Source organism: Panthera pardus, unplaced genomic scaffold (assembly GCF_024362965.1).
Source record: "Panthera pardus isolate Hobbes unplaced genomic scaffold, ASM2436296v1 HiC_scaffold_10, whole genome shotgun sequence".
NCBI classification, from domain to species: domain Eukaryota; kingdom Metazoa; phylum Chordata; class Mammalia; order Carnivora; family Felidae; genus Panthera; species Panthera pardus.
In genome coordinates, this window is record NW_026526655.1 from 78,337,956 (window position 1) to 78,353,660 (window position 15,705).

The 15,705-nt window shown below is 38.9% G+C and overlaps 1 protein-coding gene across 1 annotated transcript in view; it reads right to left on the bottom strand.

Annotated features, from left to right (window-relative positions):
• The window catches only part of FMNL2 (formin like 2), a 310,958-nt gene that overhangs the window by 127,394 nt on the left and 167,859 nt on the right, over positions 1-15,705 (bottom strand). Inside the window, 1 exon segment of the mRNA XM_053908723.1 lies at positions 2,850-2,933. Coding sequence (XP_053764698.1) covers positions 2,850-2,933 — 84 coding nt within the window.

Sequence of the window (15,705 nt, forward strand, 5' to 3'; positions counted from 1 at the left end):
CCTATAACAGGTATCTTATGATAATAATGTATCTGTACTATTTGCTCACAAAGAAATAAAATTCGTATTTGGATTCCATATAGTGTTTGGGGACAAAGTATACGTGCCAGATATCAATGACAACACACTACAGCCACTGTTTTAAGACTTCACAAATAAGACACAAGGTTTGCCGTGGTATTTTCCTGGACTGAAAATCTATAGCTATGGCTTTTGCTGATAGCACCAAACAACATGCATGCAAACCATCAAGCATATTTAGGTAATATAGGATGATAGATTCGATACAGTAAATTTCCTTGAATCTTTTGAAGACAAGTTGATTACAAAAAATAATAATGGTACCAGTATTTAATATCTGGGCCCCTCAGAGGCAGCAGAAGCAGCAACACCATTCATGAAGCACCTACAGTGTGGCAAATGTTAGCCCATATATGTACATATTGTACATATATTGCCTCCAATCTTCAAAATAATTTCAAAATATTAGTTGTGGGACTCAATGTGGGGCTTGAACTCAGGACCCTGAAATTAAGAGTCTCATGCTCTTGTTGACTGAGACAGCCAGGTGTCCCCCCCTTTTTTCTCCCAATTTTTTTAAATTTATTTTTACTTTTGAGAGAGAGAGAGGAAGAGCAAGCATGCACATAGGAGAGGGACAGAGGAAGACAATCCCAAGCAGGCTCCACACTCAGCACAGAGCCCAATTCAGGGCTCGATCTCACAACCTGAGCTGAAATCAAGAATCAGATGCCTAACCGAATGAGCTGCCTCCTTTAAAATGTTAGCATTAACTACATTTTACAACTGAGGAAAAAATGAAGATTATGTAAACAAATACTTTACTTTTTAATTTTATGTTGTAAATTTTCAAATATACACGCAAGTTGAGAGTTTAATAGACCCCAACATATCCCAACACCATGACTGAACAATCATCAAGAATTTCCCACATTTCCTTATTTTAATCCTTTTTTGTTTTCCTTTGCTGAAGTATTTTATATCCATATTCCAGTCATATTCCATTCCTACATCAGGGCACATTTCTTTAAAAATAAAGATAGATTCTTTATACAACCACAATGCCAAAATCAAACCTAACCAAGTCAACAATTTCTTAGAATCATCCGCTAATTTCTTTGGAGAAACTCTCCAATTTTCTTTAAAAAAGTCTTTTTATAGTTAGTTTGTTCTTATCAAGACCCAAAAAGATCCACACACACATTGTTATTTCTCTTAAATTCTCCTCCCCTCTTTTTAGCCTATCTTTGATTGTTGCAAAAGCAAATATATTTTTATTTGAGATATAACTCATACACCATAAAATGCACACTCTTAAAGAGGTGTACAATTTTACTCTATTTGCAAGGCAATCCAACTATCACCACAATATAATTCCCGCCACCAAGTAACTTGGTGTCATTTCCATCACACCCAAACAAAACAAAAACAGAAAACACAGAAACAATTGCGCACCCATGAATAGCCACTCCCTTCTCCCTTCCAGTTCATGACAATCAGTAGTCTATTTTCTCTATGGATTTTTCTATTCAGGACATTTCATACAAATGGAATTTTTTTTTTACATTTTATTTTTAAGTAATCTCTACACCCAACATGGGACTTGAACTCATAACCCTGAGATCAAGAGTTGCATGCTCTACTGACTAAGCCAGCCTGGCACCCCACCATACAAATGGAATTTTAAAAGCAAATACATTTTGAGAGGCCACGAGGTTAGGTAACATAGATAGATATAGGTTAGGTACCAAATATAAATATCTGACATGGTCCATGTAGATAACAAGACAAACATTCCACCAATAAACATCGATATCTGACATTTACAATGTGAATGCTTTAAGCTCATAGTTTTTACCTTTCTCCTCACAAATATAAACAGGAGAAATGATGTTTAGGTGTGTGACACACCAATGGGTTACCCATATGTGACTAAAAGCTTTCTGCTGCTACAATTTTCTAAATTACTGATGGTTAATCTAACATAGCAGTTCACCATAGTGATAATGTGGGCAGGCAAGGCTTGGTACCTAAGTTACAACCACCTGCCTGCCTTCCTCTCTCTCTCTTTCTCTCTCTCTCTCCCCACCGCCACCCCCCTCTCTCAGGAAAGCCTATCAAACTGCAAGCCAGAGAAACAGATACAACCTGTGGTTTTTATTTATTGCTCAGTAGCTCATTCATATACTTGAGCACTTTGTGAGGAAGGGAGCCAAGAGCAGTGGGTAAGCATACAACTCCCTGAATCTGCATGTTTTCCAGAATCAGACCACCTAGGCCATTTTACCATTAAACAGCTAGGTCACCTTCAGCAATGATTTTTTTTTCCTCTGTTTTCCCCATCTGTCAAATAGGGATATGAATGCATACGACTGCTTTGAAAATTAAATACAAAGCTCTTAGGAAGAAAATCTACTGGGGCGCCTGAGTGGCTAAGTTGGTCATACATCCGACTTCGGCTCATGTCATCATCTCAAGGTTTGTGAGCTGGAGCCCCACTTTGGGTGAGCACAAAGCCCACTTCCAGCTCTACCCTAACAGAGTGGAGCCTGCATGGGATTCTCCCTCCCTCCCTCTCTCTCTCTCAAAAATAATAAAAATAAATAAGGAAAGGAAAAAGGAAAAAGGAAAAAGAAAAAGAGGAAGAGAAAGAAAAAGAAAAAGGAAAAGAAAGGCACCTAGCTTTACCTTTGGTCATAAGAAATATGAAGGCAACGAGTCACAAAACAGAAATCCATGCATATCATAGAAACAATCTACAGTATTTAGAGAGGAAATTGATTTTTCTTCTTTTATTGTTTCTTGATAAAAGCATCACTGTGTCTTACCTGATCACAAATCAGCTCCCACTTTTTCTCATTATCGTACTGCCGCAGTAACCTGGCTTTGTCAGGGGGTAGGTTCATAGCATTCTGTAAAAAGAAAAGGAAAGAGATAGGTCACATTCCACAGCAGGCTGCTAATGGGTGGCTAACTCACAGGCAGACCAAAGAATACAATAGTGGGTCTTTCAGGACTTCTACACAATTCCCAGCATCTAATTAAACCAAAACACCTACAGAAGTCATTTAAACATCAAATCAGTTTAATGGACTAGAGAATCCCTGAAGTCCTATGCTAGGAGATCTGAGGTGGTCTGCTTTCAACTATCAGACTTGCATTTCACCAAAAATAATGCATTATGTCTTCATTTAATAGTATGCTCCCACTCTCCTCGGTCATTGAGAACATATGACCCCAATTTCCTTTTAAAGCGCCGCAGCCCCACCCGACACACAACAGAAAACACCAAAAAAAAAAAAGGCAAACACAAAAAAAACAACTCAATGACCAGAACCATTGACAGACAACACCAATGTTTACTTTCATAGATTATTTTAAGTAAAAGAGCACGTTAAAAAAGAAAAAAAGAAAGAAAGAAAGAAAAAACTGAAAACCGTGCGAGTGGCTTTTGTTACCTCTGGGAGATGAATGTACTCCTTCAGGACGTGTGTTAACATTAGCAACCATGATTCTCGGGTTAGCTATATTGGTTATGAAGCTGGGTTTGCAGTGAGACACTGACCACGAGCTCAAGGAGATGTCTAGACATCGGAACTCATACAGACCTCCTTCTGTCAATACAGCACACCTCTTGCAGTGTTGGTCATGGATTTGCGCCCACATTCACATATTTTTAGTCCAATATCCCAAATGACCAATTACAAACCTTTTCAAGATACTTGGCTTGGGTCTGAGGTGAGATCTTTGGCCACAGAACAGGGCAGAGTGAGAGAGCTCCAGAAGGAATTCATATCCGCTCCTTTGGCCTCCCTAAAGTTTCCATGCTCTAAATTGAGCTAAGTAGTCAATTAATGTTTTACGTCTTAACTGTCTATGTATCCCCTCATAACAATGCTCTAAATCATACGTATCCCTAAATTAACAATGCAGATCCTTGCCTGGGTCAGTATTTGAGTAGACACATCCAAAGGTCTTCAACTTTTAATGCTAGAGCCCCTAGCTCTCTGAAAAATATGGCCTATAGAGAAGCAATTCAACGTGCCACAGTTACGGTCTCATATCATTCAGTGGAATACATTTAATAGAGGCAAGGATGGGTGAGTTACTCTGACTTAATGATAGAGAATTAACTTTTATAATTTTGAAGATATAAGTCAAGCATTTTCCTTTAAGCTCAATTTGGCATCCAGAGTGGGATGCCTAAGGAAATGGTAGATGTAGACCACCTACTAATTTGAGTCCAATCCAACAGAATACTACAATTTTCAATTGCCCCCAAAGCTGGTAACATATACAGAAGAGTTTTGGATTTCAAAGTTTGCAATGGTATTGCCAAGGCTTCTCCATAGAAATATCTAAAGTGGGGAAATGTTTTCCTATCACCTATCTCCATAGAATATCTCCTTGAACTAGAAAGAAAAATAACTACTTGTATTTATGCGTAATTACAGCTTTACAAGGTTAAAGAACCACCCTTGGGACAAGACAAAGAAGAATTCCATGTCTACCTTTCTGAGGGGAACCAATGTTATTGACCATTAAATAACCAGTCCTTCATTGCTTATTTGTACCCTAGAGATGGATTATTTCCCCCTAAACTGATTTTGACCCCCACATTAATACTCTTGGGTGTAATTATGCATTAAATAAAAACAGTAAGATTATGAGGTAAGTTAAATGAGTTTTTCTGAGTCCTTATTAATCTCTTGAGATATAAAGGGGATAAGAAAAAGAAGGCCTGAACTCCTCCAAGGTGTCAGGCACTGTATGAAGCACTTCACATAAGCTCATACAAATCTTTGCAACAAGCTCATGAGACATAAATTTCCCCAATTTATGTATGGGAAAGTAGACCTCAGAGAACTTGGTTAACTTGCTCCTAGTTGTACAGCTTTACATGAGCACCACAAAACCTAAATTGAGTCTGTCAGGCTCCCAAAAATAAACACTAAAAATGCACCTTTTCTTTTCAGCAAGGCAACACGGTAATAACTGACTTTCTGTTAGTACTCTACCAGACACTCAAGTAGAATCAATTTGCAAACACTGCTATGGGAGTTAGATGGTGCCTGTTATTGCCTTTCTATCTAAATCAACTTTTGTTTTAATGGAACAGTCTTTCATTCAACAAATGTTTCTGAAGCATCAGCCTTACGCAAGCTCTGTATTGCATGGTGCACTGGGGAACCAAACAGATATGGTCCCCACCAAGCATCATAACATGGTGGGGGAGATACAAATGAAACGAACTCATCTTCTTAAACTCTGTTAAGTCTTGACAGAGATTATCATAGGACACTTTAGAATGGTCCATCTGAAAAGACCCCTCAGGAAAAATAACAATTAATTTAACAAAAAATGAGAAGGACTGAGCCAGGTCAAGAGTGGACAACAGCATACTGGGGAGAGGAAATGGGGAAAAGACACTAAGTCAGGAAGCAGCTTGGCACATCAAAAAGCCAAAAGACAGTCATTGTGAGTGGAGACAGAGTAAGAGAGGGAATGAGGGGAAGATAAAGCTGGAGAGCCAAGTTAAGAGTGTATCATGCCCAGCCACGTAGGCCAGGATAAATACCTTTTATTTTATCTACAGTACAACAGCAAACCATTGAAGACTCATAAGCATAAGACGATATAAGCGCGTTACGTTTCACAGTGACGATCCTATGTGTATGTGGAGAACTGATTAGAAACAGCCAAAGTGGAAGCAGAGACCAACAGTTCAAAGGTATGATTGTGGCTTGGACAAGGCCAATGACTCAAATGAAGTAAGGTGGATAGATGTCAAAAATATTAACTGCAATTGTTTGATTAGATATAAAGGCTAAGGGAAGATGTCACAAATTAATATTATGCTTCTACCCTGAGTCACCAGATGAATGGTCTGTCCATTTAATGAAAGGAGCATACCATAAAAGGCAGCACAGGTCTAGAGGAAGTGGTGAAGAAGAAGACTTCTAAGTGACCCCTTTTAGGTCTGATATAGCTCTGACACATCCTGAAGAACAGTCAGGCAACAAGTAAACACATGATTCTGAAGGTCGAGAAAAAGGTCTACATCTTTCTGAATGAGAAGAGTCATGATAAGTGTTTTTGAGCTTGCTGACTAGTTACTATCTGGAAAAGATGCTCAGCGTCAACACATCAAAACCAGTACTGCACTTGGTAATCATTCACCATGCATCTGAAATAACCTCTTCCACGGGTCAGTCCTCAGAACTGCTGAGGCATACAGTGCACATCTTAATAATTCTACAGGGACCAAGTAGCAGCAGCTCTATTCAAAAGCAGACACTCCACAGAGGCCTGGCTAGAGTCCAAGGATGTTGTGATCAGCTGGTAATAACTGCCCTTAAAACTTTTTTAGAACGATCTCATTACTTTTGCATTGCACAAGGCAGGACTCTATAGTTCAAGCTAAATGTTTGGACAACTCTACCTCATCCATACTTTGTGTTATCTGTGACATAGGATTCTCTTCTTCCTTTCATCCATCTATCCATCCAGTATTTACTGGGCTTTGACCATGGGCCAGAATATTTGCACTCTAGGAATAGAAGAGATTTTAATCATGAAGTTGCTGCACTCAAGTACATGCCAAGCATCCACTGAAGACATATGATATTTGAGTTGAAAAGTTTAGTGGCTGTTAATTATTTCTCAATCATACAAGTTCCTAGCTAAAATAAATTAGAGCATCCAAGAACATTTTTCTGTACGGACATGTCGCTTTCCTTCCTTTCAACCATGCAAACTTTTAAGAATCAGCTCAAATACCATGTATCATCAGAACCTTCCCCCAACAATTCCAAGACGACATACCCTCTTGGGCTCCAACGGCCTGGTACACATGTCTCCATTACAGCAATTCGCACACTATAATAATCTGTTTGCCCACCTCAATTCCCCACTGGACTAAGTGCTTCAAGGACAATTTCTCCCATTAATCCCCAGTGTCTAGCACAAAATATAGCAAATAGTAAGCACTAGGCAGGTTGCTAAATAAATGAAATGCAACCTAACTCAGTAATACCGTTCAGTCTGAAAATATCTTCCCTGACAGAGGATTTATGCTTCAGCTATTAAAGTCTATACACTAAAGAGTGCTTCTGTTCATTATAAAACCTCAATGATAATGTCTATTACTCATTAGTAATTATCCTACAAACAAGAATTCATGGGGAAAAAAATCTTCAAGGTCAACTCTGGTGACAATTCCCTAAAAAGAAAAATCATGTTGTAGGCATTCTTCTGCCACACATAATAAATCATGGGACCGGAACTTCATTTTGTTTTGTTTTTATTGCCAGTAAATTCAGATCAACATCTACTGTAACAATTTATCTACCGCAAGTTGTAGTTACATTTATCGTCTATATTCTGGTTTTCTGCTTAACTCTGCTATTTTATATTATTTTTAAGTGGGCTTTACATCTTAAAACCTTTTGAGAAATCAAAGGAAAATAACGATGGAGACATTAATTATGGTTAAAAAGAGTCTATGACAGTCTATACATCTGAAGTCATACTTACAGACAGAATGAAGGTACCCAAATCATTCTGAACCTAATAAACCCATGTCCTAGGAATATAACTTTCTGACATCAGCTCTTATCTTAGGTTCATAGGAACACTGAAAAACTTGCACAACATCCTTCTTTTTCCCTGATATCCTTGAGGCTCATGTTGAGAAACCCACAGTGATATGCAGACACACAGTAGTGAAAGTGAGCCCTATCAAATACATCTTATGTAACCATAATACACCTTTGTTCTCATAATCTCTAAATTAAAACTTTCAAGTATTAAGTCACCAGATTCAAAAACAGAAGCTCTTTTATTCCATAACCACCTGCATAGAGAAAAACAAAGGAACATGGACTTCACAAGCAGTGTCTCCTATGGAGGCAAGGAAAAGCATGTCACAAGAGAAACAGCTCAGGCGTTCTTAAGCAATAAAAGGTACAGAAGTTTCAGGGGAACTGAAAAGAAGGAACAATTATTTTTTTTTAATTTTCAGTAAAAACATACATACACCTAATATAAAATTTGCCCTTCCAACCACATTCCAACCACAGTTCAGAGGTATGAACTATATTTAGTGCTGATCTCTAGAACTCTTTCATCTTACAAAACTGAAGCTCTATATGCAAGTAACTCATTTCCCCATCCCCAGAACCATTACCTTTTCCTCCAAAAAAAAAAAAAACAGGCAGGAATTGGGATGGATTGCCATAAATGACTGGGCAGCACAGGCTGGACTGGGATCGAAGGAGACAGTATGGGGCAGAGATTTATTAGTTGGGCTCTGGAGTTGTACTGGCTCGATTATAACTGTGACTCTACCACTTATTATTGGTGATCATAGGCCACACAATTTGAATCAAAAGCAAATGAAAATGAAAGTCACGAATTGAAGAAGCCAGTAACTGTCATTTAAAATAGAAGGTCAGAATCAAAGCTGAGGGTTAAAAACAACAAGATGTACCATTTACTGATGGTCTCTCAGGCACTCTGGCTCTCTGCATGCATTAGCCAATTTAATCTGCTTTATAATCCTGACAAGTAGGTATTATCTTCTCCACTTAACACAGAAGAAAACTGAAGGACAAGGAGATTAAGTAACTCTTCCCTGCAGGAGATAGGTGACAAAGCCAGGACTCAGAAGAGTATGTCTGTATGATCACCCCCTTCCCATGACACTTAAGTGTTTCTATATCATGACCTGTCTCAACGAAACAATCCAAGAATTCTACTTGAATATCCAGAGACTTGATCATAAACATATAAAGTTAAGATGAAAATGCACATTATTTAAGCTATTAATATTTTCGAGCATATACTAGGATTTTTTTATTTATTTTGAGAGAGAGAGTGCAAGTCAGGGAGGGGCAGAGAGAGGGGAGAGATAAGAGAATCTCAAGCAGGCTCCGCACTGTCAGTGCAGAGCCTGATGTGGGGCTTGAACCCACAAACTGTGAGATCACGGCCTCAAGTCAGACACTTAACTGACTGAGCCACCCAGACATTCCAAAATACTGGTATTTTAACATGTCTTCAATATCTTTAAAAAACATGAGCTAGAATCCCCCAAAAGGGTTAGTTGGTCAAATCTACAGGTAGCCAGGTACTCTAGCAACTCAGGAAACACTTAATAAGCCCCAATAAAAACCAAACAAAGGTCGGGGTGCCTGGGTGGCTCAGTCGGTTAAGCATCCGACTTCAGCTCAGGTCACGATCTCGCGGTCCGTGAGTTAGAGCCCCGCGTCGGGCTCTGGGCTGATTGCTCAGAGCCTGGAGCCTGCTTCTGATTCTGTGTCTCCCTCTGTCTCTGCCCCTCCCCCATTCATGCTCTGTCTCTCTCTGTCTCAAAAAGAAATAAAACGTTAAAAAAAATTTAAAAAGAAAAAAAAAAACAAAGGTCAAGATACAAATATGAGGTAAACTCGGGCTTCAGAGAAGCACAAGGCAAGATGAGAACACTAATACAAAACAGAACTGGTTACATAATATAATCAAACCTTTTTCATATGATTTGATACTTTTTGTCGTTTTGTTAAAGGAAAATGACTGGGCTTAGATGTGTGAGGAGGGCAGTAAAGAAGGGCATTTTATGGCATAATATGGTTTTTAATATTTGGCCTCTGGAGATGGGCCACCTGGGTCGTCATCTTAACTGCACTACTCGTTAATACTGTAATCTTGGGTACATTACTTAAACGGAACCTCAATTCCCTGAAGATTAGTGGTGATCACCACGAGAAGCCATGGTGACAACGGTAATAATGAACTACCTGCCTCATAGAGTCTGAGAAAAATTAAGTTGGATAACACATATAGCACAAAGTATACATGGAAGACACTAAATAGGTTAGATCTTATTATTCTCACTACTTTAGGTGAAGGGAGAGAGTGACCAGACATACAAATGTAGGAAAAGGCAGAGGACTGTGCACTATACAGAATAAACCAGAGGGTAAGGAGGGGATAGTGTGAGTTAGAAAGGCCAGGTCCTCGACATGAGAGCATAGAATTTCAACTTTACTTGATAGGCAGTGAGAATCCATCAGCCCAAGAAATATCTAGGAAAAGCAAGCCTTTGGGGTCCTCAAGATAAAGGGTTTCTCTGTGCATCACTAAGTAATGTACCAATTGTCCCATGAGTTCACTTTAAAACTGCAACACCTTAGGGCAGCAGAGGGAGGCTGCAAATTCAACACTCGGCCGGCACCTCTACTCAGCCAACCTCCAAACCATTTCCTTCCAGTTCCAAGCAGCTACCTGACACCGTAAATTTCAGCATCCTCCTAGCCTAGAGAATGTTGCTAAAATACATTCAGCATCTTTCCTGGCACAGGACTCAGGCAGTCAGCCCAACAGTCTCCACAAGGAATCATCAGTCAGACATCTTTCACTGCCACTTTATTTGTATTTAATCACTGAGGGTATTAATATCATTTGCTGCAGCCAGAAAAGCCTACAACAGGAGAAATCAGCCTGCTCCCTCATCTAATTTCATCTTCAAAATAAAATGTGACTAGAAAGCAGTCCTTTCTGGGGAACTGGGACAATGAGACCTACCTCTAACCTCCCATTCATGATTTTAGTTACACCTGTTTTCTTGGAAGGCTTTCTTCTAAGGACTGAACTAAGTACAAATAACTCTTCCACAGCATTTTTATAGTAAGTATGGGGCTAGAAGGGAAGCTTGTAGTATTTTAGTCCTATTCTGTCTCTTATAGGTAACCACACACTCTCAAAAAACTAAAGGCAAGGTCCACATTCATGTAAGTGGTTATTATCAATACTAGAACCTGGAATCCAGGCCAATAGGACTATTACTGTTTTTTAATTTTAGAGAGAGTGAGAGTGTGTGTGTACATGTGGGAGAAGGGCAGAGGGAGAGAGAGAACCTCAAGCAGGCTCCATACTCATCGCAGAGCCCAACTTGGGGCTCGATCCCATGACTATGCAATCATGACCTGAGCCAAAATCAAGACTCGGATGCTTGACCTACTGAGCCACCTCCCAGGTGCTCTGTGACTGCTTCTCTTTTTCCATTATCATGAAAGGAGGCCCACTTACATCTACTGTGTGTGTGTGTGTGTGTGAACACACATACGTGTATATTCTAGAAAAGTAAATCACATAATGCAGGTCAAGTATTTAGCAAAAAATCCTGTACATGCTAAGTACTCAATATATATTAGATAGTGTTACTCTTATTATCATCGGCAGTTTAAGGAATATGACTACAATGCTTGAATAATTATTCTGCTTTCGTAAGCCTCTGTCATATCCCAACTACACAGGTTTTCTATCATAATAAGTACCAGCACTTGCCATTGTCTCCATCATTCCTCCTTGACTCAGGGCTTTGTATTCACAGAACAACTCATTTTATTTGCAAAATTACGAATCTCTAGAAAATTCTGTTTTTACCAGTAAACACTAACACAAAAAACTTCCCAAATCCTCATGTAAATTGTCTAGTGCTTTAAATTAGTCACACTTTCACTGCCCTTTGCAAATGGGAATAAACAAGTATTGTTATACACACACACACGTATATATATTTATAGTGTTTCTATTTAATTGCAAGGCCATTATCATCAACATGGGTAAAGCTAGGTGGGAAAGCCCATCTTACCTACAGAATAGAAAGGCAGAACTATAGTAGTCTAAGCCAAGTTTTCCTATAGGCCACCTATCTACTACTACTTTGCAGCTTAAGTGATTCAATACCCAACAGATACCAACAAAATCACACATCCCTCCTCTCTGGCCTTCATGCCAACTCCTGAAATACAGATTCTAGTCATATTCAAATTTGAAGGGAATAATGGAAAGCAATACTCAACTTCTTTCAAACATCATATCTGTCATTAGAAGCCTGAGGCCTGATAGGTCCCAGACATATTCTCGAATTCAAACAGTTCTTTACCAATTGTCCGCCAACTACTGTGCCAAGAGCTATGTCTACCTGCACAAACTCGCATACTGGGATGGGGGAGTCACACAAGAGGCCACACTTAAGATGCTAAAAAATTACTTCATGGGCAACCACTTGACAACATAAGGGCAAATGTGTTCAAGTGCTGGGATTTCTGGCACAGACCAAAGTGGATCAAAATCCAGAGAAAGGGTTCATATTCCACTGATAAGTTGTTAACTTTCTATGACATATGATTCTTCAGAGTAAAAACATTTTGAGAATTACAGACACCAAGCTCTAATTATAACACATTAGATAGCCAGATTCCACTACAATCAAGCCCTAAGAATGTGATCTCTATCACCTACTGACATGAAACAAGCTTATTTTTTCACCCTGTCCAATTCCTCTGATGCCCTGGCCTCATTCTCTCCCAACACTTTCCCAACAACATGCCTTGATTTCCCTTCTCAGATCATTAGGGTCATTGTTAGTCTCCTTCTCCCCTTCCCAATTACTCTGGAAAAGACTACTGAACCTGGTTCCATATTCATGGTTAGCCCAACTTACTGGCTCAAATTCTTCAATCTTAGGATGAGTATCATCAAAGGAAGAAAATAATTTCAAGTTTACGTTCCACTAACATCACACCTTCTGAGACAACATGTGAAAAATTATGCTGTTGACTTAAAAATGAAGATTTCTACCACAACCAGGACCAAAAACTACAGCCTGAAATCTATAGCTCCTCATTTGTACACAGCTGTGACTTTCTAGGACAGACTTGCTGTCATAGGCAGAATAATGGCTCCCAAAGATGTCCTCAAGCTAATCCCAAGAACCTATGAATGTTTCCTTACATATTAAGAGGTTATCTTAGAGGTGACTAAGTTAAGAATGTTGAGATGGGGCGGGGGGGCGGGGGGGGGGGGGGGCACCTGGGTGGCTCAGTTAGTTAAGCGTCTGAGTTAAGCTCAGGTCACAATCTCACAGGTTGTGAGTTCAGGTCCTGCATCGGGCTCTGTGCTGACAGCTCAGAGCCTAGAGCTAGCTTCTGATTCTGTGTCTTCCTCTCTCTCCCTCTGCCCCTCCACTACTCATGCTCTCTCTCTCTCTCTCTCTCTCTCTCTCTCTCAAAAATAAATAAACATTTTAAAAAAGTTGTTTTTTTAAATGTTGAGATGGGCGGGGCAACGCCTGGGTGGCTCAGTTTGTTCAGCAACCAACTCTTGACGACTTTAGCTCAGGTCATGATCTCACAGTTTGTGAGCTTAATCCCTACATCAGGCTCCGTGGTGCCAGTGCAGAGCCTGCTTGGGATTCTTGCTCTCTGCCCTTCCCCCACTTGCATGCGCACGCACTTTCTCAAAAATAGATAACTTAAAAAAAAAAAAAAAAAAAAGGATGTTGAGGTTGGGAGATTATCCTATACCACCTAAATCAACCAATGTAATCACAAGTCTTTACAGTAGAAAAAGAATTTTTAAAATGGAAAATATTTGTTGTTGATGATGTAGAGAAATTTGAATCTTTGTACATCGCTGTTGGAAATGTAAAATAGTGCAGCCACCATGGAAACATTGTGGTAATTCTCAAAAAATTTAAACAGAATTAATGGCTGATCCCACAATTTCACTCCTAGTTATATACTCAAAAGAATCAAAAACAGACTAACCAGATACCTGTACACCAGGATTTATGACAGCGTAATTTACAAAAGCCGAAATTAGAGACAATGCAAATGTCCATCAAAATGTGAATGGATAAACAATATTTGTTATATACATACAACAATATTATTCAGCCATAAAAACAAATGAAGTTCTGATACACACTATAACATGGTTGAACCTTGAAAACATGCTTGGGTGAAAGAGGTCACTTAAGGGCAAATATCTGACTCTACCCATATGAAATATCTAGAAAAGGCTAAACCATAAAGACAAAAATAGATTAGAAGTTACATGGCTGGGGGAAATGCAGAATGGGGAATATTGCCTAATAGGCACAGATATATGAGGTGATAAAGAATTTTGGAAAAAGGTAGTGGTGATCATATGACATTGTGAATTTTCTTATTGCTACTGGAATTATACATTTAAAAATGGTTAAAATGAGGGGCATGTGTGTGGCTCAGTCGGTTAAACACCCGACTCTTGGTTTTGGCTCAGGTGATGATCTCATGGTTCGTGGGATCAAGCCCCATGTCAGGCCTCATGCTGATAGTGCAGAGCCTGCTTGGGATTCTCTCCCTCTCCCTCTCTCTCTCTGCCCCTTCCCTGCTCTCTCTGTCCCTCTAAGTAAATGAATAAATATTTTTAAAAATGATTAAAATGATAAGCTTCATGTTATGGATATTTTAGCACAGTAAGAAAAAATAGTTTAAAGAAAAAAAAAACAGATGAATAAGGCAGGAGAGAGTCAGAGGGAAAAAATCAGAGTGACACAATGTGAGAACTTCACCAGCCAAGGCTGGCTTTGAAGATGGAAGAAAGAGGCCACAAACCAAGGAGAGCAGGCAGCCTCTAGACGCTGATAGAGGCAAAGAAATGGATTCTCCCCTAGACCTTCTAGAAATGGAGCCCTGCTGAAGGACTAGGTTTTCACTAACACCCTTGTCAGACTTCTAACCTTCACAACCATAATATAAACTGAGTTGTTTTAAGTGACTAAATTCATAGTAATTTGTTACAGAAACAACAGAAAACTAATACTTTGGCTGACAATGCTTTCGCTCCCCCAATGTATGGCTTTCCTCTTTCCACAACAAATTCCAAAATTTTCATATCTGCTTCCCACTGCCAATGGTCAGGAAGGGCATGATTTCCATTTCATATGCTGTGTTTCAAATTGATAAAAGCCAGAACTTAATTATAGTAGGAAATGGAAAACCTTGGGGAACGAGGCAATATCCTAAGATTAAATTACTGAAAAATCTAAAAATAAACCTACTAGTTCATATGAAGACATGGTATGAAATAAAACTCTACACTACCCATACAAACACACCGACAATGGCAAACCCTAGCTTTCACTGCACATACGCTTATCAATCTTGATGAACTTTGTGCCAGGAGACCCACAGCATCTACAGACAGGCCCAGCCAAGCCAGGCAGGAAGACAGAGTCCTTGGATGGCACCCTTCTGACACGCAACATGTCTTCATGGCTCTGCTCCCGGTTTTCTCTCCAATTAGTCTATTGCTTAACCTTTTGTCTACACAGTTGTGGGGGAAAAAACATCAAGTCAACTTCTGTCTCTATGTATATAACATCCTGGTATAAAAAAGCACCAAATGAGGTACCTCTTACTATCAGTTAGTTTTAAAAACCTGTAAAAAAAAAAAACAAAAAACAAAAAACAAAAAACAAAAACAAACCTATCAAGTTGAAAAAGAACATAAAACCTTGAAGACTTTAATACATAATTAAAATAATATGTGTGCAAAAATACCCTTTATTTTATTGTTTTGCATTATATTTGAATGCCCTTATTGCTAAAATATTTTTCTGATTTTAAATTAAGAAAAAAATCCTATTTTGAGCCTCTGGTATTTTTGTGGTAACAAACAACCATCAAGTTAGTTCACACATGGGTTTAATGTGACACTTTTATATTTAATTTTTTTAAAGCACTTAACTGCTTAAGATGTCACAAAAACTGAAAAATTCCCAAAATAACTGACATTGAGAATAAAATTATTCAACAACCAAAAAAAAAAAAAAAATATTGACCAACCTCAAAC